At 44.2% G+C, this 25,515-nt stretch overlaps 1 protein-coding gene across 1 annotated transcript in view; it reads right to left on the minus strand.

The window, feature by feature from the left end:
• MDGA2 (MAM domain containing glycosylphosphatidylinositol anchor 2) overlaps positions 1–25,515 on the minus strand; it is a 384,757-nt gene that overhangs the window by 77,494 nt on the left and 281,748 nt on the right. The window contains exon 10 of the mRNA XM_026849164.1: positions 5,070–5,339. Coding sequence (XP_026704965.1) covers positions 5,070–5,339 — 270 coding nt within the window. The remainder of the gene's footprint in view (positions 1–5,069; positions 5,340–25,515) is intronic.

Genomic DNA, 25,515 nt, shown 5'->3' on the forward strand with positions numbered 1-25,515 from the left:
TATATATATATATATATATATATATATATATTGCAAGCAAGAATTCACTAATGCCTGACATCCCTTGGTCACAGGTAGGGACTACCCAGCTGCAGTGACTCCAGTGTCTGGCACAACAGCTACAGGTTCTTGGAAAAGGGAGAGGAAATCTGCTGAATTTGAAGCGTTTGTAAAGACAAAAACAACACAGCTCTCGCGTGTCCCTGGTCTGGACACTGGTGGGCAACCAGGCAGTGAGGAACAGAACTGACATTAGAGGCATTGCCATGTCTTCCAGCCCACAGACATTCTGCTTGTGAAAATTGTGCTGATTTACTTGTCTTCACGCTGACAAAAAAAAACCCACTGGAGACTGAAAACAGTTCACTGGCAAAATCCTGACATTTTGGGATTGTGCAGGTCAAAAGAGTACAAAGAATCTGCTGCCAAACAGATTTTCTAAAATAGGATTTTTGCTTGTTGCTTTACACGAATCTCATGGAATTTCTAAGAAAAAAAACCAAACAAACAAACAAACAAAAAACCACAAACTAAAATGGGAAGCTGCAAACAATATACCCTTCTGTCTCTTAGCTCAGTGCAAAAGGTCTTCCCTAATAAAAAAGGATTAACGAAGCTATAAAACTTTAAATGGCAGAACATTGTTTAATTCAGCTAACAGGGCCATGGAGAAGAACTTGATATCCTGCAGTTTCAAGTGTCTGCAATTTATTTTAAGGCGACGCCCTCGTGGCAAAAGCATCCCAGCTTTCACAGAAGGCCGGCTGGTTAATTCTGACAGGGTTTCAGCTCGATGCTGTACAGAGCCCGCAATATCACATACAGTGCCAAGGGCGAAGAAGAAACACCGAGGCAGAAATTGCTGAACAGGTTTCCAGCGAGGATGTTCCCGCAAGGCTACGCGAGGAACCGCACAGCTCCCGCTGGGGATGGATGCTGGGATCGTACAGAAGGGATGATTCAGTGTCCAGCTCCTCAGAGTCAAATTTCCTAAGGCAGGGAGGGAAAGGGAGGCAGGAGATGGGAGATCCTCGGGCAGACAGAGCAGACACCCCGAGCGGGTATGTGCATGCCCCCAGGTTTGCTCACAGTGTGCTCTGCTCTCTCCTTAATTCAGTAACACCAGGAAGCTCCAAAGAAAGGGTAAAGCTGTGGTCATGCTGGTAGCTGACAATTATAACCTACATAATTACGAGTTGATTGGCTTGACGTTGCTCTTGGCCAGAAGCACTGAAAACGTGACGCAAGACCGGATAAGTAAATAATTAAAGATTGGCTCGTTAATTAATGCGATATTTTACGCTGAAAAGAAAAAAAAAAATCCACAAAACAGAACAACACAAAATCAATATTCAAAACCGTCTTCGCTCAATGGTGGGATCAGAAGTTAGAAAAAGTAACTATAATGCCATTAGTAACTTTCTTCTACCCAGTGCTATGATTTCTAATTTAAATAGCGTCTCACAAATCATCTATCGCATTGTCAAGCCAGAACCATAAAGCACGGACGGACAGATTGCACGATGTCGTTTAAACAAGGAATAACGCACGGAGGAGAATTTGGCCCTTTCAAACACACCGATTCAACAGCTGCAAGAATTTAACTGGGATGAAACAAAATATCGTTTCCCTGACTTCAAAAAAAACCAAACAAACAACCTCCTTGGACAGCAAAATTTTGTGCACGATTGAGCCCGAGGCAGCCACCGCCAGCACAGCAAACTGCAGCACAAGTGGTTCAAGCTTGCCCAAGTTACAAAGCGCTGAAGGTGAAGTGTTGTGCTGAGGTTTGTCAGGTAACCTCAATTACGGGTAATCTTAATCCTAAATAGTTCCCCAGGTGCGCAGAATATTGCTAAACAACCTCCGCTGTAGCACCCGCCCTTCTGACAGCAACGCAAGGGCTGGCTCGATCAATCTCTTGCGCGCTGAGAACTTAGAAAATAGAGTTTCACCTCCCCTGCTTTAAGGCAGCCCGACTCGCTGGGGAAAAGGTGTCTGGGGGGGGGGTCTGGGCTGGCAGGAGCCAGGATGTGACCCCGGCAGGGCTCAGCTCTGCCCGCTGAGGAGACTTTCCAGGGAGGAGAACCCTGCCAGCCTCCTCCCTCCACCCGCACGGAGGCTTCTCAACAGCCAGTGCCACTCATGATATTTTCTGCTTTTTTTTTTTTTTTTTTTTTTTTTAATTTTTTCCTCTTCTGGCCTTAGCTGAATGGCATCTCGTTGTCAGGGATTCCATCGGGACATGGTGCACGGCACAAATGTGGTTGGAGCACCCCAGTGACGGATGGCTCCGCTCCTTTCAAAATGTAATCAAGCCTTTGGCTGATTTATTGTTCACAGCCTGCGTGGAGGTTTTGGTTTTTTTTTTCACAGCCACCAACTTCTCCAGATCTTCGGACTTTAATCCAAAAGGTGGCTCTGAAGGAAACCAGAGAAACAGTCTTTTTCCTCAAATGAGTAAATGCAGTTCATTTTACTGTTCATCACGCTTTAGACCTGGTACTGTGGAAACCTATTCTAAGGCAATTATTTTGCCAAGACTGGGGCAATCTGAGTGGCTTTCTGTGATTTATTACCATGCCAAAGCAAGCCACATAACTGAAAATTAGTACTAAAATGGTTTTATGATACACTCTGTCTCACAAGCCCTCCGTGTGCCTTGCTCATTTTTAGTTTATACCATTATACGAATTTATGCTGTATGGTTGGATTAAGGATGCTGAAAGTAACATTTTTACTTCCATGCTTTCCTCAGTCTTTTAAGGTTAAAACTGACATATTTATAAATATATTCTGCGACACGTGGAGTTGAAACTGCTCTCAGGAAAGAGCAGCAGCTGTATTCTGGTCCCAAGTCTCATCAGGACAGATGAAGTTAAAGCACTGGGGAACTGAAAGCGAGTGGAAGAAAAATGACAAAGTGGTTAAGAAGGAGGCTTACATTTCACCAGGAATGTGAACACAGAAAAGAAACAGGTCGCTTCTTAGACACACACACACGGAGAAAAAAAAAGCCATATAAACAACCTAGTGGCAGGAATCTGGTGATGGTGGAGAGCTTTTCTTTTGGGTGGAATAATGGGAGTTGTAGCCCATTTTTAGTTGGTTTTATTTCCAGGTTTTCACGTAGTAGCGGTGTGCTGCAATGCTCACGTTGCAGGGGCTGCAGAGAAGCATTGGTATGCTAAGAGAAAGGTTTTCAGTACAGTATTAAAAGCAGCCTGGATTAAAAGATTTATGGTGGCCCTAGAGTTTGCAAAGCCTGTTTTTTACTGCATTTGTATTTTGAGCCAGATTTGAGACGATGAAAGCAAAATAAATCACATGTGGAAAAGGGGGTTAATTTATATCAGGTGGGCCAATCCGAGGCAGATTTAACCTGCTACTGTCTTAAAGATAAATAAGAACGTACAAGCAAAAGTGTGTGTGGGGGAAAGCAAAGTTGACCTCATGCTACTCACAGCTTCGCTAGCTGTATATTTTATTCGGTGGTTGTTAGTGCATATCACATCCAAAGAGCGGCAAGAAGTGCATTTCAGGTGGTGTGGTGTTAAAACCCTGCCAAGGCTGGAAGCAAATTAAAAAAAAAAAAAAAAAAAAAAAAGGAGGTATCCACGTGAAAGCAGGCCCACATTTTTTTTTTCCCTATAAAATCTAATTTTACTGAAAAACACTGGGGAGCTGAACCCAACTGTTTCTTTTATTCCCAGGACAGATGTGAATGGAGGGTCCACCCTGATATCCAGGACTTGTGCAGAACAGGGTCCCTGAAGGGGCTCTGCAGCTCATCCATTAAATCCATGCCCTTGCTGCTGGTACCAGTGAAGCTGAGAACAACTCCCATTTTCCTAAAAAAACGGCAGGGCTCAGGGAGCTGCCAGGCTGCCAGCAAAACCCAAAAGCATAATCTCGTTTAGATTAGATTGTAGCTGGACCTGAGTTGATTAAACAAGAATAAAATCTCAACTAAGATAGGGGATCATTCCTTCTAGGATAGCTCTCTACATATTCTGAGTTTCTTTTGTTGGTTTATTATCCCATCACTCCTTTTCAAGCAGCTGTTAGGAGGGAAATAGATCTGCACCTCCAACATCCTTAGGGAGGCTGGGACTGCTCATGCTGACCTCCAGAGAGAGCCTACATGGGGCAAGTGGCTCGACACCTCTTTCAGCTGGTGCTGAGGAACGGGGGCTTCCTGACCCATCGCAGACCTTGGGAGAAGATGCTTCACTTAGTCGAGATGCTTCTTCCCTCCAGTGACTCTAAAAAGTGTCTGGACAAGCAGCCTAGAGGGATGGGAACTCGCTGGTGTGACTCCAGCGACCAGAGTATTTCAGCTTGGGCTCAACATCTCCTGCAGGCACAAGGTGTTGCAGGATCAAGCAACTGAGTCTTCAAGTCACGGTACCTAATTTCCAGTAGAGGAAGAATCAAGACTTTCATACCTACAGTGTGCCATTTAAATCCAAGATACTAAAGATAAGAGACATATAAATTTTGCCTCAGTCCGGGGCATTAATTACGCAACCTGGAGTAGGCCATGGCAGGGGCTGCACATCCTCCCCGAGCCTGTGACCTTGTGCACCAACCTCACAAAGACCTTTGCTTTTTTGAGAAAAGGAACAAATATCCACCCCTGTCTGTACTTGGGTAGCTTGAAGTGAAGCGGCTGGAGACTGTGGTCTGCCCACCCCAGTCTCCGAGCTCGCTGAGCGTACCAAAAGAGAAGAGAAAATTGAAGCCTTGTTGCAAACTTTACAAAGAGGAAGTTTGCAATAATTCTGCCCCACGACTCTCTCAAAAACATACTGACAATTCCGGCAGAGAAGGGATATTTACATTTTGCACATAAAAACCCTTTATCCTCAAATCACCGAAATAATATAAACCTATTTTGTTTCCCACCTCCCCAGAATCCAAACCAGATGCCTTAAGCCATGACTCCACTTCCAAGGACGTATCTCTTTGGTAATTCGTTAGTTGAAGCGGGAGTAGCATTACCCAATGCCACACAAGCCTGCAGCACGTTCAGTCCATCACCTTGGCCAAGACACCACCAAACCTACCTGTGACGAGGAAGCTGCACCGGCCAGCACCCGCTTCGTTGATGATGTTGCAGTTGTAGATGCCGTAGCTGTCGCGGGAGAGGCTGCTCACGGTGTACTCGGTGGAATCCTGCAGGTCAAACTGGCCAGTGCGCAGCAGCTTGCTGCCCAGGCGCCACTCGTAGGTGAGGACCCGCGTGGGATATGCCCTCAGGACTCGGCAGCTCATGGTGATGCTCCGGCCTTGGCCTTGCCGAATCTCCAGAAAAGTGGGTTCCACAGCAGGGGGATCTGCAAGGGAAAGGAGAGCAGGAGACTCGTTAGAGGATTAGCACAAGAGATGGAGTTGACCAGCCACTGCTGGAAGGCTGAAGCACCACAGCATGACCTGGCGACCACGAGAGGGGAACTCGATGACAGTCAGTGTAGAGCCTCGATAGATATGGATCAGCTAGTGACAGAGATGTGCACATCCACAGCGCTGCGTCCTGCTTATTGACCTTTCTGTGGAGTACTTAGAGACACCGTGCTGCCTCATCGACATTATCGCTCAAGATGCAGCGAGAGGTCCCATGCCCATGCAGCCCAGGAGGCTCAGCCCTCCCGAGCCTCCAGAGGAACCCCAGAGGAACACACAGGCTTTCTGGGAGAGGAAGGGGGAGAAAATGTTTCCCAGCAAGAGTGGTCCGAGAGTGGAACAGGCTGCCCAGGGAGGGGGGAGTCCCCATCCCTGGGGGGGGTTCAGGGCCGTTGGGATGAGCTGTGGGGGATGTGGGGTAGGGGAGAACTTTGTAGAGTCGGGCTGAGGGTTGGACTCGCTGATCCCGAGGGGCTTTTACAACCTGAAGGATTCTGTGATTCTATGAGAGATAAAAGCCTTGACTGGTTTTAGATAAAGCACACGAGGTGACAACAGCCCTGGCACAGCGTTGAGGCAGCGGTTCCGTGTTCAGTGGGGGACCTGACTGCAGTGGCAGGAGATGGATCAATGAAGCAGCACAGACACCCCTCCACAGCCCATCCCGGCAGCTGCCTTCAGGCTCCAAAAATATTATATAATCATACATTAATCTCTTCTATCTACTCAAGTGATAGTTTTGATATTTCAGTAAGCACAGAATGGGCCCATTTTCCTAGAACTTGAATTAAACTGCATTTTAAATAATTTAGATTTGCAGCTACAAACTGACAAACTTCTGATTCCAGCGAAATACAAAATAATAAATAAAATATAGCCTACATACTGTGCATGCAAAAACCTAACTTCACCCTCCCCTTTGCCTTTTGATAACTCGATCTTTGCAGAAGAATAATGGCAACCTGGACAGAATAATGTTGGCACTCAGCTCTTGTCAGCACAGTTATGGAGATCAGGTAACGCGCATGGGAAACGTGCACGTGCTTGCAATTGGATGCAAAACACTGAGTGACGAGACGTTTTTGGTTCTTTAAAAAACACAGCTTGTTTTTCAGCCCATGAGAAAGAAGAAATCCTGAAGGCCCCCTGTACCAGTAAGATACATGAAATCTTTGCATCCATATTAAAAGAGCCGTCTTACAGACATAAAACATATAAATATAAAATCCCCGACAAGCTCTGCAAGAGAACGATCCTCACCGAGTCCGCTCTGTTCAGAAGGAGCTTTCTTTCACCATTATGTCTCCAGGACCATTTTGTCCTCAGGTTCATTATCGGTTCGTATCTCCATCACAGATATCGGTAACCTTCAGACTCTTGATATTTATTTTCTTACACAGCAGTAGCTGTAAACAGATTTCCTCAGCTCCTGCGAATTAGGAACCGTCCTTGCACATGTACTGCTGCTCACCTTCTCTTGCTTAGACAAGAATTCAGCTAAACACAGATTACTTGAAATTAAGGGAAATTTTGGAGATGGTCGTAGTAAGGCAACATTGTTCATGACAACCCGCTATTGTATTTGTAGCTCATTGCAGTAATCACCCTTTACCTTGGATCATGACCCAGGTTCGGAATTACCGGGAGAGAACATCCACGATCTGGCAGCAAGGTGAGCAGAGGGGCAGAAGTGGTGAGTAGCATCACGATGAATTATATTAACTCTGAGGACAACTGCGCCTGACTGAGATCCCCCCCAAAAAAATGACAAATGAAGGAGAGATGAGGTGGAAACTACCAGTTCAAAACCCCATCCGTGCCAGCCTGAACTTTCCTCTTCGTAGACTAAATATCACATGGCTTTGTATAAATCTGAGGCCAGGTTCTTAACGGGTACACAGACTACAGCATAGCCATAGATAATGGCAAATAAAAGACCAGAAATTGTAAATCCTCAACACCACAAGCCTTCTTTCCACTGATAATATCCCCCAATTTGGTGTCATCAGAAAATTTCATCCCAGCGTGACTATTCTTTTGTGCCCAGGTACAGAATAAAAACTACAAAAGAAGATAAATTAGTGAGAAATTCCACTAGTCTCTCTCCCCAGCCTGATGTTTGGCTTTTCAACACAACCCAACAGTGTCTTCATCTGCCCTCACTGTACAACTCCTCCACCTTATTCTGCTTCGCTAATAGTTTCCCAAGGCAGTGGCTATGCAGGGAATTGTTGGCTTAAAGCGTTATTCTTGGGAAAGAAAATGTGCCAGATCTCAGCTTTCTTCTAAGGGAGAGCTGTTCAGCTAGTCAAGCCTGATCTGCCTTCACAGAATCCCTTATTTCCCTCTAACCACCCTGTTTGACAATGGGCTCATACTTTCCAAAAACCTTCTAAATCACGAGATACAACGGATATCAGAGAAATTACTAATCACATTTACTGATATTTACTACCATCCAGTCATTTCTCTGCCCTGAGAAGTAAGCTCTCCAGGTTTCCTTTCCATTTCAGCTGTGATAATTCCATGTCCACATCCATAACCCCCTCAACCCTATTGCCTTTACCCTCACAGCCAACAGCATCATATATTTTCAAATCCAGGTAAAATTATCACCAACTTTCAGACGGACAAAGATTAGCAGATAAAATAAGATAAAAATAAATATTAAATTTAATTCAATAATAATAATAATTAATAAATATATAATATACATTATAATTTATATAATGTAATAAATAATAGTAATAAAATAAAGATAAATATTAAATTAAATATAAAAATAATATAAAAAAAAAATTAAAAAACAGCATAAGGATGCTCAAACAGCATCTGCCTGAAGACCCTCCTGGCCCAGCATCCTCCACTGGTCCTCAATGCCTGGAGGGGAGGGAGAGCACCGAGGGCACTGGTGAGTTTGGGACAGGAACTTTCTGAATGTGTTAAATTGCCTCTAACTGATGATTTTGCTGTCATTTTCTCCCATTGCTTACAAGCCCATTTAACGTTTGAACATCCAAAACCTGCCTAAAATTTGAAATCGTGTCCTCTTCTTTTGTTTGCTTTGCTGTTTCCATTTGATGCACCATATCCAGCGAACAATAATTCTCTGCTCACCTCTCCACGGCAGCTCTGATGACTTTCGGCATATATTGGCATTCAGTCCCCTCTTTCTTCTTCCCCTGGTTTATTTACTTATAAGATACTTTTAGCCTTATAAATAGCTTTTAAATGAAAGTTTCCTCTGCCTTTAAGGTCAAAATAGTCTTTAATATACAGAATTTTCATCTATCCATGAACAGATGATACACAGTGACAGAAAAAGAAAATTAACTTTGGTTGCTCGTTTCAGAGTTAGACTTTTGCAGGTAATAATTTTAATGGAAAAGGAAAGGGATGATAAAAACTACAATATATGATGGTAGCCAGAGCTCACAGTTTATTTTTCTGGGTTTTTGTTTTCACAAGATAGCGACTTGCAGCTAGTGAAGGTGCCAGTGTCTCAGCCATCCTCTGAGAGTAACGATGTTCAGAAGTAAACTTACTCTGTAGCTGTTTGGAACTTATGTGTGTTTAATTCATTTGTATTAGCTCTTCCCCAAGGCTTCAGGAATTTGATTTAATTTACTTTGCTGTACTTATTCCTATCTTTCATAATTCTAGTATTAGTTTTTGAAAAGTATATGGAAAAGCCGCAAAGGGAGTACAGTTCGTTCTCTTAAACACTTATCTGTGGGAAGCAAACAGTCTGAAGTTAAAACAGGCTTTATATTAATGTTTAATGAATTTTTTTAGCCTAAGTACATTCATGTCTTAAGGATTATAAAATGGAAAAAAAAGAAGGCTGCCTAGCTATCAAGAGAAACGACAGCAAGGCTACTTGTTTGTTTTAAACCCGACAGCTGCTCTTCGTGGTGCGGCTCCTACCACGGTCTTTATTGTAGGATTTGTTAAAGAGAAAACACACAATTCAGTGAATTTATTTTGACTGTGTGGCCTTGAGCAGAGAATTTACCTGCTGATTTGATTTCTCCAATTTGCATTCTAGCCTAAGCAGATTAATTATTTTCTCTCTCCCAGCTCCAGCAACAGGAATAAATATGAAAAACTGATGCCTTTGCTTTAGTGTCTATTGTCTTTCTGGCCACTTTTTATTGGATTCACCCAATAGAAATGTTATTCTAACAGCAATCTAGGTCAGCTACAGAATAAGGAGTAACCTTTAAATACTCCTGGGGTAAGATTTGTACCACAGAAAATAAGACCAGTAAATGATAAATCGGACCAGGTGACACCATCTTATCAGGGGGCTGAGAGTCTCAGCAGGCAGGGGACCACACCACTGCCTTACAGACCAGTCCATGACGGACTGGGCGATGTGGAGGTGGGACTCGCACCCTTCTAGCCAGAAAATGGTCCTAAACTGCTGCATATTTAAAACACTAGTGAAGATGAGATGATTTAAGCAAGCACTGTTTCCAATATCTGATTGAAGCATAAAATAAATTATTGTATCGCCTGAGGGGTGTGCACTGGAAAGTCAGGGTCATTCTAGCTTAAAAAGGCAGCCTTTCTTCTTTCTTTATTTTTTTTTTTCTTTCTTTTAAGTTATCAGAGCATTTTTGCCTGTGAGGGAAATTTACTTGCTAGGATTTGTATCTTGGGTGGTAATGAAGGCTTGGGCTAGGCAGTCAATTTTTTTTTATTTTTTTATTTTATTTTGTGTCTACGCCTGTGCCTCTGATATATCATGCCCAGGCTCTGAAGATTACTCTCAGGAAAATTGTGTGACATTTCTTCAACTTCCAGCAGAGGCAGCACTCCGTCTCCTGGGCCGCATCAGTGAGTATTTTATAGGTTACAAAGTAGGTATTACATATTAAGTTGTTAGCAATGAGGTTTGTGTGCTTTTATAACCAAAAAAAAAAAACAAAAAACAAAACCCACAAAAAAAAAAACCACCACATTGATATATATGTGTAAATATACCAGAATTGGATGCACGAAAGTCTGCTGTCTGAGATGTGCTTGTATAGATCAGCAGAGTGAACAGAACATATATAATGTCTACTTAAATATTTATAACGGGTTTTTACCTTCCTCCGCTACTATTTGCTCTGAACCTAAAAATAAAGAAACTCTGTGCACTTTTGTTTGATATACAGCTCTGCAGACTTTCTCAGCAAAGCTGCTCAGAGAAGCCGCACTGCTGGAGTCCCTGTAGCAGACAGTCAGTAGATTTGACAGCAAAGCTGGTTTTCCTTTTTTTTTTTTTTTTTTTTTTTTTTTTAGCAAAAGGCCTTAAGAAATCCCCCAAGCTCCCATGGATTAGGGTGTACCAGTGTGGGTACGGGGTCTTCTTATTCATACAAGACCTGAAGACAGGAGATACGGGAAAAGAAGAGGTGCTGAGGTCAGAGTACCTGGGATGTCGGCAGGTGTTGGTGGGGCTCCCGGAGATGCTCAAAGCCACGTGCTGCTCACCTCCACGGGCAGCACAGCAGGCTGTAACGCCGGGGATTTACATCTGAACCTGGCTAAGAGCGGCTGCCGAGGAACACTGCAATATTGAGTAAATCGGTAATAAAACCCACTCACGTAATTAATTCATCAGTTGCAAAGGAAAACCCAGCTCCTAATGAAGTCCAGTCTAATGGAGCCTAATCAAGTGGTGCCTTTCAGGAGGGAGATCTCAGAGCTGCGCTGGATATTTCCCTGAAAACAGCTCACTGTTCATTAACAGCGCAAACAGCCGACGACGTCCGGAGCTAACTGAAAGGAAGAGACCCAGTGAAGCTGTTGTGCAGCGGGTTTAAGGCAAATATCAGGAAATATTCCTTTAGGCAAAGCACTGCGGCCATTTGGACAATCCATTGCCATTTTTTTTGTTCTGGAGGTTAAAGCCAGAACAGAGTCAGACCCAGCCGGGCACGACACGCCTACGAGAGGCTGTTAAAACCGGTGGTGGGAATACAGCCTCCAGCAGATCGCTGGATGCTGAAACATGCTGGGGAAAGATCTCTCTATTCATCTGCACTGCAGGACTCATTACGATGCTGGCAAAGCCTTACACGATTTCCACCCCTCCACAGTCGTTATTCCCATGTCTCTCCATCCTCCAGCTGTTCTTTCCAGGCGCCTCCAGCTATTCCAAGGATTATTTTCATATGCAATTGAAAACTAAAATGAAATGGCACTTTAAGCTTTCCAGGTCCTGACTTGGTTTTATTTAACGCAGTAGAAAACAAACCATCACCAAAAAAATAAATTCAAATCAGCTTCCTGGCTATTGTGGAGAAGCAGCCAGACGGATGGTAAAGGCTGGAGAGCTCCAACAGTGCTCCCTTCCAAGGGATTTGTATAAATATTCAACCGGGACCATTAAACTGCTCTCAACCCAGCTCTTCTAAAACAAACTACCCACTAAAACCCCTCTGATGGCAAAGGATGCGCCAAGCACGGCTGGGAGCCTGCCTGCAGCATCCACCCCGTCAAACCTGCTCCGCTGTGCTCCTCCGGTGATGAAACCAAACCCCTCCAAGCCCAGGAGGACCCTCTGCCTGGGGAGGCAGGGGAAGGGGAATCACCTTCGCTTGCCCATCTGCTCTGTTAGGAGCTGCTGGAGAGCTGCCTCCGCTTTGGGCTCTGCAAAAACTCTGAGTCAGTCCTCTCCCGGTGCCATATAAAACTGCTCTCAGATATGAGAATGGTGGAAGCACTATGCAAGTCTAGACAGTTAAATTATTTAGTCTTTACAACTCTAAAGTGATTTAGAGCTGCTGTTATCCCTTTATATAGGCAGGGCATGATCTCCATGAAAATGCCTCCAACAACTTCCAGAAGTAGCTGGATAACAGAGAATCTCAACCCCAGCCCATCTGCACCTTTCTGAAGATTAATGAACACCGTATTTCTCTAAATAAATAAAAATCAAATATGAAAACATTCGAAAAAATAATAAGCCCTATAAACTATAGCATTATAGATATATAAATAGCATTAGAGTTTAAGATAACTAATCTGGGGTTTGGTGGCAGAACTGAGACTATGGGACATAATATTCCCTTGGTTCCCACAGAGACCTGTGGAAAGCAAAAGCATATATACGTAAATAAATGAAGGAAAAAAGAAAAAAAAAAACAAAAACCAAAAAAAAAACCACCAAAAAAACCCCAGCATAGGCTCTGTTTCATGAAGAAGTTGAGAGATCCTAGTAACGCTGAAGAGTTAAGAAAAACTCAACTGTGAAAATACTCTTTCGAGGCAATAGGAATCTTACAGACTTTGCTCTTTTTTTTTTTTTTTTTTACCTAGGCAGAAAATTCAACAGAATTTGTCCAGAATTTAAAAGTACATTTCAGAATGTGTATTTCTGCAGTCTGTACCGTATTCAAATTTGTGGTTTTACTTAGCAACTCCGTTGGATGTGGAGGTGGCTGAGTGAAACCTGAGAGCCAGGGCATGGAAAAAAAAACAGACTAGATGGCCAGAGAGCTTCAGGAAACTTGAGTATGTAATGATTGCGATCCCCATGAAAATGATAACAGGAATTTTCCAGCCAGAGCTCGGACACAGATATTACAACCTTGGGTAATGGATTTATTTCACTGAAATGAAAACATTATGCCCGGAAATAGAAAAAAAAAATCATTTGCACATTTACCCATAAATTAAAACAGAATTGAAAAACCAACCTGGAACTGTGCGTTCACAGCCCCGTGCAGAGAAAACAACCCACGGCATGCCAAGGGGAATCCCTATTTGCGTGGAAATTCACTTTCTAGATGTGACACCATAGAAGTTTTCTGAACTTTTTGGACCGAGGGACAACCACCGAGCCTCGGTGTTTCTTCTCCTCAGTGTGGTCAGGCAGGAGCAGTGCTAGGGAAGGGAGGGGTCATCCCTTTAGTGGTAAATGAGCTCTAGTTCTGAAGCACAGCTTTGATAATTAGAGTTAATTGGGATAGGTAGCACCTAGACCAACAAATGGAGAGGGGAACATCCACATTTACAGTTTATCAGTCATTGCCTTTACAATATACCACTGGCACTTGAAAAATACCCTAAGAGGCGATTTGTTAGAAATACATACCCACCACAAATTACTGTATTCTCACCAGTCCTTAGAAAACATCTTACGTAGGAAACATCTCAGCACTCGGGGCAGGTGCCTGGCTGGCATGAATTGCCAGGGCACTGTGGGTTTCACCAGATACACCTATGGATGCCGGCTGAGCATGTGCCCCCAGCTCCTGTTCAATTTCTGTCAACGTTCCCAAAACCTCATGAAGTAGCTTTCCAAGATCCTTTTTCTTGTTGTGGGACTGTTGAAAAATATTAAAAACCCCTCTCTTTGGAAACAAAAAGGACAGGGGAAGATCGTTGCCTGTGGTAGAACTGGTTCAGGTGTATTTTTCATACAGAATTGTCAAGGTTGGAAAAGACTTTGTAGATCATCCAGTCCAACCATTAACCTCACGCTGACAGTTCCCAACCACACCATATCCCTTCACTACAGTGAAATCTGAGTAATATATATATGAAAAAAAAAAAGTATATTTTAAAATAAATAAATCGCCAATATTTAAACTTAAAAAAACAAAAAACCAAAAAAACAAAAAAAAAACAAACTTAGAAAACTAACTAGATAACTTAGAAACTAAATGAATAACTTAAATCCCGCAAACCTGGCAGTGGGTACGCCGAGCCCCGCGTCGGCTGTGCCAGCACCTCTGGTTTGCTGTCAGGTCCATCCCTCGGTCACCCACATCCATCGTCACGTCTCTCCCTAGGCTGAACCCCCCATCGCACGCTCTCCGGGGCAGGACCCGTTCTCCCGAGTAACACAGCTGTCACCCACACAGCGCGACAGTGCCACTGTCAGAGAACACGCTAATAAATGAAAGATGACAGCACTAACAAGTACGAAAACATTTTCCTCTGAGCCTCGCAATACTCTGTGTTTCCAAATCCAGTTTATAAGCAGTAATTATTCTGGAAAAAGGAGAACAAGGGAGGTGCATTGCCTTGGCATGCACAGATCTCTGTATGGCAGGACGAGGAAGCTGAGAAATATATTACAGCCACTCAGGTAATAAGTTCTATTTATTTTAGGTTATAGTGGTAAATTTAGCAGCCCTACCACGTACAAATGGTCAGCAAAATAAAAATCTGCTTTTGCTCTCTAGCTTTTTTAAAAAAAATTAAATCTTTTTCTCCAAATGAGGGCAATAACTATCGCTCGCAGAGGATTCTTCACTTGACAAGTAAGATGAGTCTTGGAGAAAATTCCCCTCCAGCAATTCTGGAGGCAGAGGGGACGGTTTAGCTCTCACCCCAAAAGCGTTGGGAGCACATTCCTGCATTTCCTCGCTGTGGAAGAAGTCAGAGATGAGCAACACTCCGCCCAAGCTGCAATGTGAGGTGATGCTCTGAGTCTCTCCTAGGCTCCTACAGGGTGACAGTTACGGAGAACTGAATGGGGGAAATCGTACATGAAAACAGGGAAGCTCCTGCACCTAACTCCTTCCAGATAAACACGATGGTGTGTATTATCACCTGCTTTTTTTTTTTTTTTTTTTTTAACCCCATTGTAAAATTAATGTTAAACAGCAGTTTTCATCGATAGTGCTCAATAAGAATTGTCTTCAACATATCTGAATGGAAAATTGACTTCCCCTAAATAACTTTGTTCTTCATCAAGCTGCTCTTTTCTTCTTACAAAGTCAGGATCATCTGAAGCTCATCACTGTCTAATTAGTTTTCAGATTAGTTTGGTTAAAAACCAATAGTAGTTTTCTTTGTTGGCGAATGCTCGAACACGTCTGTGGAGAGGGTCAAACAGATTCTCACAGTGAAAAACTCACCGTTATCTGCTCCGGGACTCTTAACAGTATAAATCAGACAAGGCCTGTGGGGACAGCATTCAGCAAGGGCTGGAAAGGTGAAAAAGGGAGCCGGAGCTCACAGCAGCGAAAGGTCACAGGAGACAAAAGCCAATGTTTTTTTAGGTTCTTTTCATACTCTAATATACCAAAACCGAAATAACAGCGGCCTGGTGGGGAAGCTGCCCTGACACCACTGTGTCACGCGAAACCTCCCTGACATCCTAGAGGATGTAACGGGGTAAAACCAGCCAGAAAAAGGACTTCTCTTAAATATATATCATTCTTGGCTTGACATCCAGCCAAGGATGGAGTGTCCAGGAGGAGACATCTCACAGAGAACATCTGGCAGGGCTGAGTTTCAGGTAGGAGTGAGACGTGACCTCCCCAAAGAATCAGGGAACGCTCCCACTCGAGCTGCAAGCCAAACCCACGTGTTACCGTTCGGGGCCATAATTACAGAGCCATGCCAGCGGTAACTTCGGTTACCTAGCGCAGGGAGAAGGGGATCTCTCCTCCTGGAGACAGACAACGCCCGCACGAAGGTCAGAAGACCTGGCACAAGCTGGTGTTTATTCCTGGCACACGAAGCGTTGCACATCGACTTATCCACAGCACCGAGACCGGCTCTCAGCTTCACCCAGACAGAGCTTTTGATGGAGTCTAAAGTTTTCCAGCTAAAGAAGACGAGTCACCACTCTCAAGAATTTGATAAGTTTGATTTGGCGCTTCAAGTTGCATCCGCTGGCTGCAGACATTTACTGGGATTTTCCTGGCTGATGCCTTCGTCCTGGCCTGGCTTCTTGAGAAGACAATAAATTTTCTGAAAATACCGAACCAGCAGCAAGCATCACACAGCAGCTCCGAGTTTTATAAGATTAAATATTTGTGCTAAAACACGTGAAACTTTTGCAAGTGAAAAATATTCAAATGAGTAAACAAACAAGAAATAACTTAGGACTAAAGCTGCAACATTAATTTCCCCACATATCTGCAAATCATTATTTGCTTTATTTGACTAGCTGTAGAGAGAATGTGATTGCTGAATAATGATGAGCTTCTTTAAAAAGCCATGAAGTGGATATAATCCACAGTCTTTCAATAGCGTCTACTCTGTTGATGATCTTTTATGGGCTGTGCTGCTCTTCCTTAGATTCTGTGAAACGAAAATTGTAATGTCTGAAAATATAAATCTTGAACACTACTGGGGCAACTCTTTTTCTTTTACAAGACGTCACGAAGGAAGGAGCGTCTTTACCCTTAAGAGCTGTCCCTCCCTCTCTACAGGCAAGTTGTGGCACCCAAATTTGCCTCTGCCCTCCTCAGGGCTGAGGAATGTCTGCGGTGAAGCAGGGACCCACCGGTGACACCCCTGTAGCCCACACGCTTTGCAGAGAAAAAACCTCTTTTAACTTATTTTCAAGTGTTTTTCAGCGTAAGAGATACCGCACACAAGCATCATCTGCCAACTTCGCGGGGAGGTCTGAGTTGTATTTAGTTTTGCTAGCCAGGCACTTGGTCTCAAAGTGTTTTATGGACCCATAAAAGAGACTGCAATCCCACAACAACGCTGCGATGCAAAACAAAAGCTGCATGCCCCCAGCCCGCATAGCCATCGCGCTGTGCACGGCTGCAAGCCGCGGGACTTGCCTCTGCTCGGAGCTCCTCCCCTCCAGCAGCCGACAGTCATAAATCGGGGCATTTGCTTTGGAAGTGGATGAATAAGTTGTGTGTGTGGGGAAAAAAAAAAAAAAAAAAAAAAAGCAGTGAAGATCCGTCAAACCCATGGAAACTAGTTTTAAATTCAGATATGGGAGGGGAAAGATTTCCATATCCATCTCTTGTGCTCCCTGGAGCAGACGTCCCGCAGCTACCAACGGGTTGATCAACTCAAAGCAACACCTGCAAGGACTCCTACCAGAACCACCTTTCTGTTGCACCTCGGTGTGGTCTCGTCACGCCCGTTCCTCCAGGCCAGCCCTACCCAAACCGCTGCTGATCAAATCATCCCCTTCCCTGCTGCTAAAACTACATTGTTCCCCCCGTTCGAATCTCTTCACGGGTCTCCTGGATATTAAATCGGTGAATACAAGCTCCTTTGCTGGGGAGAAACTCAAGATTCAATGTGACTTTAAAGAAACTGGCAACATAACGACCTGATTAGACATGGGAACAGTTATTATTATTTTAGTACCAGACTTGCTGTCTCTCTCCATTACCTGTCCTCTATTTGCTTATTTTCCCTGTTCTACAAGATGTACCCTTCCAGTTATTAGGGGGAACTCTCACCTCAGACCTCAAAAAAACCAACAAACTCCTGCTGCCTTCCAAAGACCAGAAAGGTCTCTGCTTCTTCTCAGGCCAGTTTTTGATGTCTGAAGATAATTTAACATCCCTCTTCCAGATAGATAGATAGATAGATAGATAGATAGATAGATAGACAGACAGATAGATGATAGATAGATAGATAGATAGATAGATAGATAGATAGATAGATAGATAGATAGATAGATATTTTTTTTAGGTAGGTTAAGATGGAAACTAAAAAACAAACCAAACTCACATAAACATGAACTAATGGAAATAGTCCGTAATGTTTATTAAAACATATTGGTTTAACTCTTGTTAATTCTTATGTGCCTTTCTAAGAGATAATCAAATAAACTTTCAGGCAGACTCTGTAAAAATGTTAATTTTAGACTTGAGAGATCCCTCACTCACACATATTATTTATTTCCTTAAAAGTCATCCAGAAAATAACTACAAGATTTAAATACGTCACTGTTAAGTATTACACTGCTTCAACCAAAAATCCCTAGGATTTAATTGCTAAGAACAATTTTCATAGTGGTTAAACAAAACTTTAACATACTTTATCACTTACGTACTCAAATAACATCTACTATTCACTTAGTATTTGCTATCTGCTGTTTCAAGCAAACTTCTTAAAAGCCTAATTGTAAATATTGAAAAAAACCTTCCCCTGCCTGGCCTCTGAACCAGGGCACTCAGCTCCCCTCCCTGAGTGACCCAGACAGGAGCGCTACACCCGCGCTCTTCCCTGCAGTGACTCATGCCAGTTACCTTGAAATATTTAGCAGTAAAATCAGTTTTTTAGGCCACTCAGTCTCACAATAAGCACTTCATCATTTCACAGAATCATAGAACCATATAGCATAGTTTGGCTTGGAAGGATCATTTAGTTTTGACCCCCCTGCCCTGGGCAGGGCCACCTTCCCCCAGCCCAGGTTGCCCAAAGCCCCGTCCAACCTGGCCTTGAACCCTTCCAGGGAGGGGCAGCCACAGCTTCTCTGGGCAGCCTGTGCCAGGGCCTCACCCCCCTCACAGGGAGGAATTTCTTCCTTACATCTCATCTAAATCTCCCCTCTGTCAGTTTAAACCTGTCACCCCTCATCCTATCCCTCCCCCCTGATGACGAGTCCCTCCCCCCTTTCCCGCAGCCCCTTTCAGCCCTGGGGGGCCGCTCTAAGGTCTCCCCGGAACCTTCTCTCCTCCAGCTGAACCCCCCAACTCTCCCAGCCTGTCCTCACAGGGGGGCTCCAGCCCCCCCAGCATCTCCGTGGCCTCCTCTGGCCCCGCTGGAGCAGGTCCGTGTCCTTCTGCTGTTGGTGCCCCAGAGCCAGACCCAGCCCTGCAGGGGGGTCTCCCAGAGCAGAGCAGAGGGGGAGAATCCCCCCCTGGCCCTGTGCCCACCCTGCTCTGGGTGCATCCCAGCACACCGTTGCCTTTCTGGGCTGCAAGAGCATGGTGCCGGCTCACAGGCAGTTTTTTCATCTACAAACACTCCCAAGTCCTCATTCACAGGGCTGCTCTCCAGCCCCTCCTCACCCAGCCTGGGTTTGTGCCGGGGATTTTTTGCAGGGTCATGCCCTAAAATACTGGATTCATACAAAGCAGAGAGGATGCCCTTGCCCAAAGCACCCCTCTGAAATGCAAGCACTAAGACACAGCCTGTACTGGGGGAAGTTACGGCACACATCACAGACACGCAAAGAAGCAACGTGCCAACGGGGAACAGTTGTGCCACGCACAGTGCTGTACAGCCAATAAATCCCTGGCTCTGCCCCATGCCTGCTTCCCCAGTTCAGCACAGACTCAAACGCATTTAGGACAAAGGCAGGCTTTGGAACCACTATCACCAATACTCACACTGAATCCGTATCTTTTACTGAATTATTTTTCTGGTCACCATCTGGTCCTTCAATAAAAGTAAGCTCTGTCGATCTATATGATTTCCTTTATTTCAGTCAGAGAAGCACAAGCATATTTCAGTTATTAAAGGTCTTCCTGCTCTATGCTTTTGTATTTTTAGTTAAAGTTCTTTGGAAATATTAGATACTTCAGTAGAAACCTCAGGCTACAAAACAATAAGGAGGAAGTCACCTTCTTTTAAATACAATTTTGCTTAAAGTCCATCTCCTGATGATTACGTTTTTCATTAAAAAATAAAGAACTTCTAGTTCTTCTAATAAAAACATCCTCTTACATCAGATCCCGCAATCTTTAGAAACATTATTTTTCCCACAGTATTACCATGATGTCATGGCATTTCACAGCACGGTTGCTGGTCAGACAGCGATGCTGGTACAGCACAAATTCCCAGTGGCATGGGCTGCTCTGGGCTCCCTTATTTTTCTCTCTCGCACTCTGAATCGGTGAACTTTCTTTGCAGTGTCACTAGCCTGCCGCTTGCTGAGCGAGCCCTTGACCTTGTTGACTGTATCCACTGAAGGTCTGAAATCAGGGGGGTCACTCAGAGCAAGGAGTAGTGGCCAACTCAAGCCCTTACCAATGGTGTAAGACTCTTCAGGATGCCTACAGTGGGGAAACAACTAGGGAAGCTGCTGTAACAGCACCAGGGCTGGATCGAGCTCAATACAGCACAAGGGTGCAATGAAATGGCACCATCTCAGCCAAGGGAAAGGGTAGCACCGAGTTATTTTTATTTTTCCTCTCTCATTTAATACCTTCTGCAGCTCAGAGCAGAGCAGACAGATGTATTGCATTTCTATCTCTGTCCATCTGAGCAGACAGATGATTGTGGCTCTCTTTCTCCCTCGAGTTCCCCATTACCACCCTGGGCCAAAAAAAGAAATAGCAAAGGGACAGGCTATGGAGTAGGAGAAAAGATTCCTTCATCTTGGCTAAGTCCCAAAAAAAGACAAAGTTGCCTGTGAGAGGTACCTGAGTTACTCTGCACTCAGCTATTGGAAGGATGGCTGCTCCTCCCTGAAGTTAGGACGATGGCCAAAGCCTTCAAATTTTAGCGCAACTCACTAGCCACAGAATGACTTGATGGCGTGTAGCAGAACGGAGTTTAAAACCAGATTTTCCAAGAGAACTTTTACGCAGATGGTGATGAAGGTTTTTTTCAGCCTTAACAGCCCATGAATATAAAGTCTTCCTGTTAGAACTATCATCACATTTCAGAACTATTATTCTCATAGGAGCTACATTTAAGCATTGTTATTGCTTCGCTAAAGCCAGTAATGCTACAGCGCTTTACACCAGCCCAGGAAAAGCTCCATGAATCTCACGTTGCTTTGCATTTACTAAAAATACCGTGCGGCATTAATACAAGATCCTAACACATTTCAACAGGTGCCTTTCGTGCTTGGCTTTTGGATGAAAGCAAATGAAAGAAGATTTGAAAGGCCAAATACGACAAGTAAATAGCATCAATTCTAGATTTGTGTGACTTTAAACAAAAGTTAAGTTCTGCCATTGTCCTTCAAGCGCTGGCACACAAATAAAAGTTCAGGACTAAAGCAGCAAATCATTCACAACAGCATGTACTTTATAATGAAATCTTACAGAGCAATTTGCTAGTAATTTATGTCATGTAGCAGCCAGAATCAACCACTTATGTTTAATTTCCAACAAATTAGAATTGTCCAGGGTAGTAATTCTACCTGCGAAGCGATTCCTTTTAGCGTGGTACACGTATGTAGGCATAAACACACGGTCACTGGAATCCAATTCCTACAGAAACCCCCATGGCAGCCATAGCGGTTTATTTGTGCTTTGCCTAATAGATCCTCTGCAGTGAATGAAGATATGCAAATTTTTATCATTGTGAAGATACATTACGAGAATTAAAATGCAATGCCTGCATGAAAATTAAACGGGGTATAAAAATAGCTGCGACGGGTTCTTTCTAATGACTTCTATGACAGATGTGGGCATGATTAATGACGACACAATAATGCCTTGGCTGAACTTAATCACTAACACATCAGTTAATATTGACAAAGAGGAAATGAATGATACTGAGGCATCAACACCCAGAATCACTAGAACGGAGTGCATATTAACTACTTGGGGAGGCTCAGCATAACCCGGGGTGATACGTCATTCATGGCGCTGGATCCAACACGCCTGCATGACTTCCCGACAGGGGTCCTGCTGAACCCACGCCACCCACCACGGTCCTGGGGATTTCTTAGTCATCCGGTGGCTAAGAAATCCTCCGGGAATCAATCTTTAATTTGTCATTTTTTTTTGTTTTGTTTGTTTGTTCGTGTTTTGTAGCTGAAATATTTAGATGCATGAATAATGGCGGGACCTTTGAGTCTACAAACTGTCTGGACACGTTCTGAGATCCAAGGGGTCCAACAACAGGAGGGACAATTGCAAGTAGCTGCTATGGCCCCCATTGCCTCCAGAATTTAACTCCAGTATTTTCAGGCCATAACTCAACTCTGGGCTGGAAGATACCGACTTTTGCAGAAGATGTCCTGGTTCAATTTAAAGATCTCTGACAATGAACATCACTCCACAACTGTTTTTTAGTTGTCCAAGTGATTCAAAAAATACATTTCACTCCTGGACTTTCCTCTACATACGTTCAGAAACTGTATACTCAAAAAGTTATATATACATATAATCCACAGTGGGTTGTTTTTTGTTTTTTTTTTTTTTTCTTGAACAAATTAAATATAACTAGCTTTTCCAGTCTCCCATGACAAAGCAGTTTTACCAGCTCTTGAAGAGAAACCCCAGATCCCTTGCTGGATGTATGCCACAATGCTGCATAGCCTAACTCCGCACCACGCAGCTGATGGACACACATGGCCTGAGGAGGGATGTCACCAGGGAAGCAGTACGCAGGGAGATTTCACTTCAATTCCATGGGTATTAGTACCACATCCTGAACGGTTTAATCAATGACCAGGAAGGACGCTTGAACCTTTCATTGGGAAAGAGGATATACAACACAAGGATTAAATTCATATTAAATAGCAAAGTAGACGGTGCGGTCATACTTAGAGCCACCTTAACTGGCAAGCCGGGCTTCTTCAATCAAATTGCAAGTTTCTGTACACAAGCAGAGGTGCAGAGTTCTACACCAGCACCCGATGGAGACCAACACGGCACAGCGCAGCCAGACCAGGCTCTGCACTGCTGCTAACCTTGGACTTCTTCTGGGGTGGGAGAGGCATTAGGAAAGACCTTTTCATCAGGAGGGCAGTGCAGCATTGGGGCAGGCACCATCCTTGGAGGCTGCGCAGTCCCCATTCTTGGAGTTTTTCAAAATCTGGCTGGAAAATTCACGGCTGATCTGGTCCATCATCCATGGTAGAGATGGTCCAGTGCCTCTGAAAAGTGCCGACCGTATCTCCAGGAGACTGCAAAGGCAACGGAGACATCACCGTGCACAATCAGTTCACCATGAGCTCTTGGCACAGCACTGAGCAGCTGGGGAAGTTGACCGGGGGAGAAAGGAAGGGACCGTACCTCTGTGGGCAACGCCAGCAACACCAGCTTTGCAAACACCCCTGCTGTCCGCATGCCTAAAAGGTTGTTAAGGGAGAGCCTAAGAAAGAGCTGGAAAACTGATGTGATGGAGCAACAAAATGGCTCACCAGAAGCAGAAAAACCAAGAGTTTCATCTGTTTAACTTATTGAAACAGGGATGAAGAAGCGACTGGATGCGTATAAACACATCCACACTGTGCAAACGCTGTGTCCTGCAAGGGGACTCCAATACACAGGAAGGGAAGGCAAAACAGGAAAGAACAGGTGAGAAATAACATGTACGGGCAAATTTGAAGCAGACTTAAGCCACAGATGTTAACAGCAAGACTGCTAAAACCTCAAAGAAAGCAGTGGATTCACTGTTCCTTGTTATCGTCGGACGGAGCTATTGACATAAGTCGTTGATACAAATGGTCAGCGACATCTGCAGCAGTACACAGAACCCTGAATAAACGATTTAACTGCTCATCTTAAACACGGTGCCTCATTCCTGCAACCGCTCCTGAGCTCTTTGCAGTTTTCCAGCGCGAGGCAGGGGAGCTGCAGCCCAGCAGAGCAGTCAGCAGCAGCCCTGGTGTCCCGTAACTACAGACACGCCACCCGTCACACCCCAGGCTAGAGCAGCTCGGCTGTCCCGGGGTGACCTTCATCCCCCAGAGACCGTGGGAGCGTGGGCTCCTGGAGATGCTGCTGGGTTGGGGTCACCGCGCCGCAGGCACGGCCACGCATCGCCCCGCAAAGTGGTGGAGAAGGATGCTACCGCCTCAGGTACAAAATGCAACGGGGATAAATCTGAAAAAAAAAACCCAAACAAAAAAAAAAAAAACAAAACAGACAAAGAGAGGAGGCAGAGTAGAAACATGCTGAGTGAGGAGCAGAGTACATTTGGAAACACCTTGGGGGAGATTCCTGCACAATGTTTTGCAATAAAAAGCGTTTTTCACCTGGACAGGGGAGGCAAATAGATGCTCTGACAAGAGCAGAAAATGTAGGAATGTGAGCATAAAACAAGCGTATGCACTTAAAACAACACAGAAAATGTTTTTTTTTTACTGCTGCCCTGCATGGTGTTTGCAGAGACCTTTATTTGGCTTGAAACAGGTATCAGTTAATTCACCTACATACTTTATTTCTCTTGTGGACAAGGTCATTTTATAAACAAATGGGGTTTTCTTTTGCTGATTTGTAGCAAAGAATCAATAAGAAAACAAATTTATTTCATTCTCTGTCAAGGCTGACTCTCTTCTTGGGAGACTTTGGGCCATTTCGTGTGCGAAAGTCATAGCATTAAGCTCCATTATGCTTGTACTTCTGGGCCAGGTTAGGCTTTCGTCTCCTTTAGAGGCTGGGACATATAACAAACATCAGAGACTACAGCCACACTGAAACCAGCTGAACTGGCCCTATTTTTTTAAGCAGCCAAGGTCAATGCTTTCAAATTTAGAGGTCAAGGTTTTAAACCCTGGAGACAGCTCAGCCCAGGACTCTGTTACAGCCATGGAAAATGAGAGGGAATAGGCTCCAAGCGAGAGGGCAAATTGTCTCACGGGTTACAGAGACAACTTTTGGCAAGTTTAAAAGAAAATAGAAGAACGTAATTAGTGCCATAAGAGAAGAGCTCAGAGACACACCCGCAGGACAGGGGCAAACCAGGAGTTTTATACAGCCTCTTCTCAGCCCAACCAGCCACTGCTCTCCCGGACCATTCCTTGGCGACTCCTTGAGCAGCAAGAGCAGGAGATGCCCTCAGCTGAGGCAGAATGTCCAGTTTTGGGTGTGTTTACCCTGTTGGAATTAGTTGCCCTGTGTTTAGCATGTCTTAAGAGGTGGCAAACAAATGAGAAGCCGACAAATAACGTGTTTGGTGCCTATAGCTCACGAGAGAGACGGTGAAATCTGCGCTCTGCAGTCCTACTGCAGGAATTACACTGCACAGCACTGAAGGTATTGAACTGCAGCAACGCATCTTGGGGACAAGGGGAATGAATCACTTTCCCCCTCTGGTTAACAAAATCCCCTGAGAACTGCCCATGGCACACCCTGGACACTCTCAGTGAAGCCATTCAGAAGAAGAAAGAGAAAACCCCTTTCACTCCTGCCAAAACATCCCAGATCCCATCTGCTTTGTTGATCGTACTTGTTCTTCGAGGTACACAATGGCTGGAAATCCTTGGGCAGAAGAGGGAAGGGCATCGCAAATGAAGGTTTGGCTTTACGGGATAAAAGAGAAAATCGCTTCCTCCCACAGGCATGCGGATTTAGTTTGAATTTATTTGGAGTTTTCTGATTTTTTTGTTTTGTTTTTTTTCATGATTCATTTCTACATCCAGCCTCATGGGAGTACTGTTTTTTTTTTTTTTTTTTTTTTCTTCCAGATGTAGCTAAATCTGTGCCTACCCCACTCAAACCTTTCACTCAGTAATATCCAGATAATTGCTGCCTAGGC

Source organism: Athene cunicularia (genome assembly GCF_003259725.1).
Source record: "Athene cunicularia isolate RWA chromosome 5 unlocalized genomic scaffold, athCun1 chr5_part1, whole genome shotgun sequence".
NCBI lineage: Eukaryota > Metazoa > Chordata > Aves > Strigiformes > Strigidae > Athene > Athene cunicularia.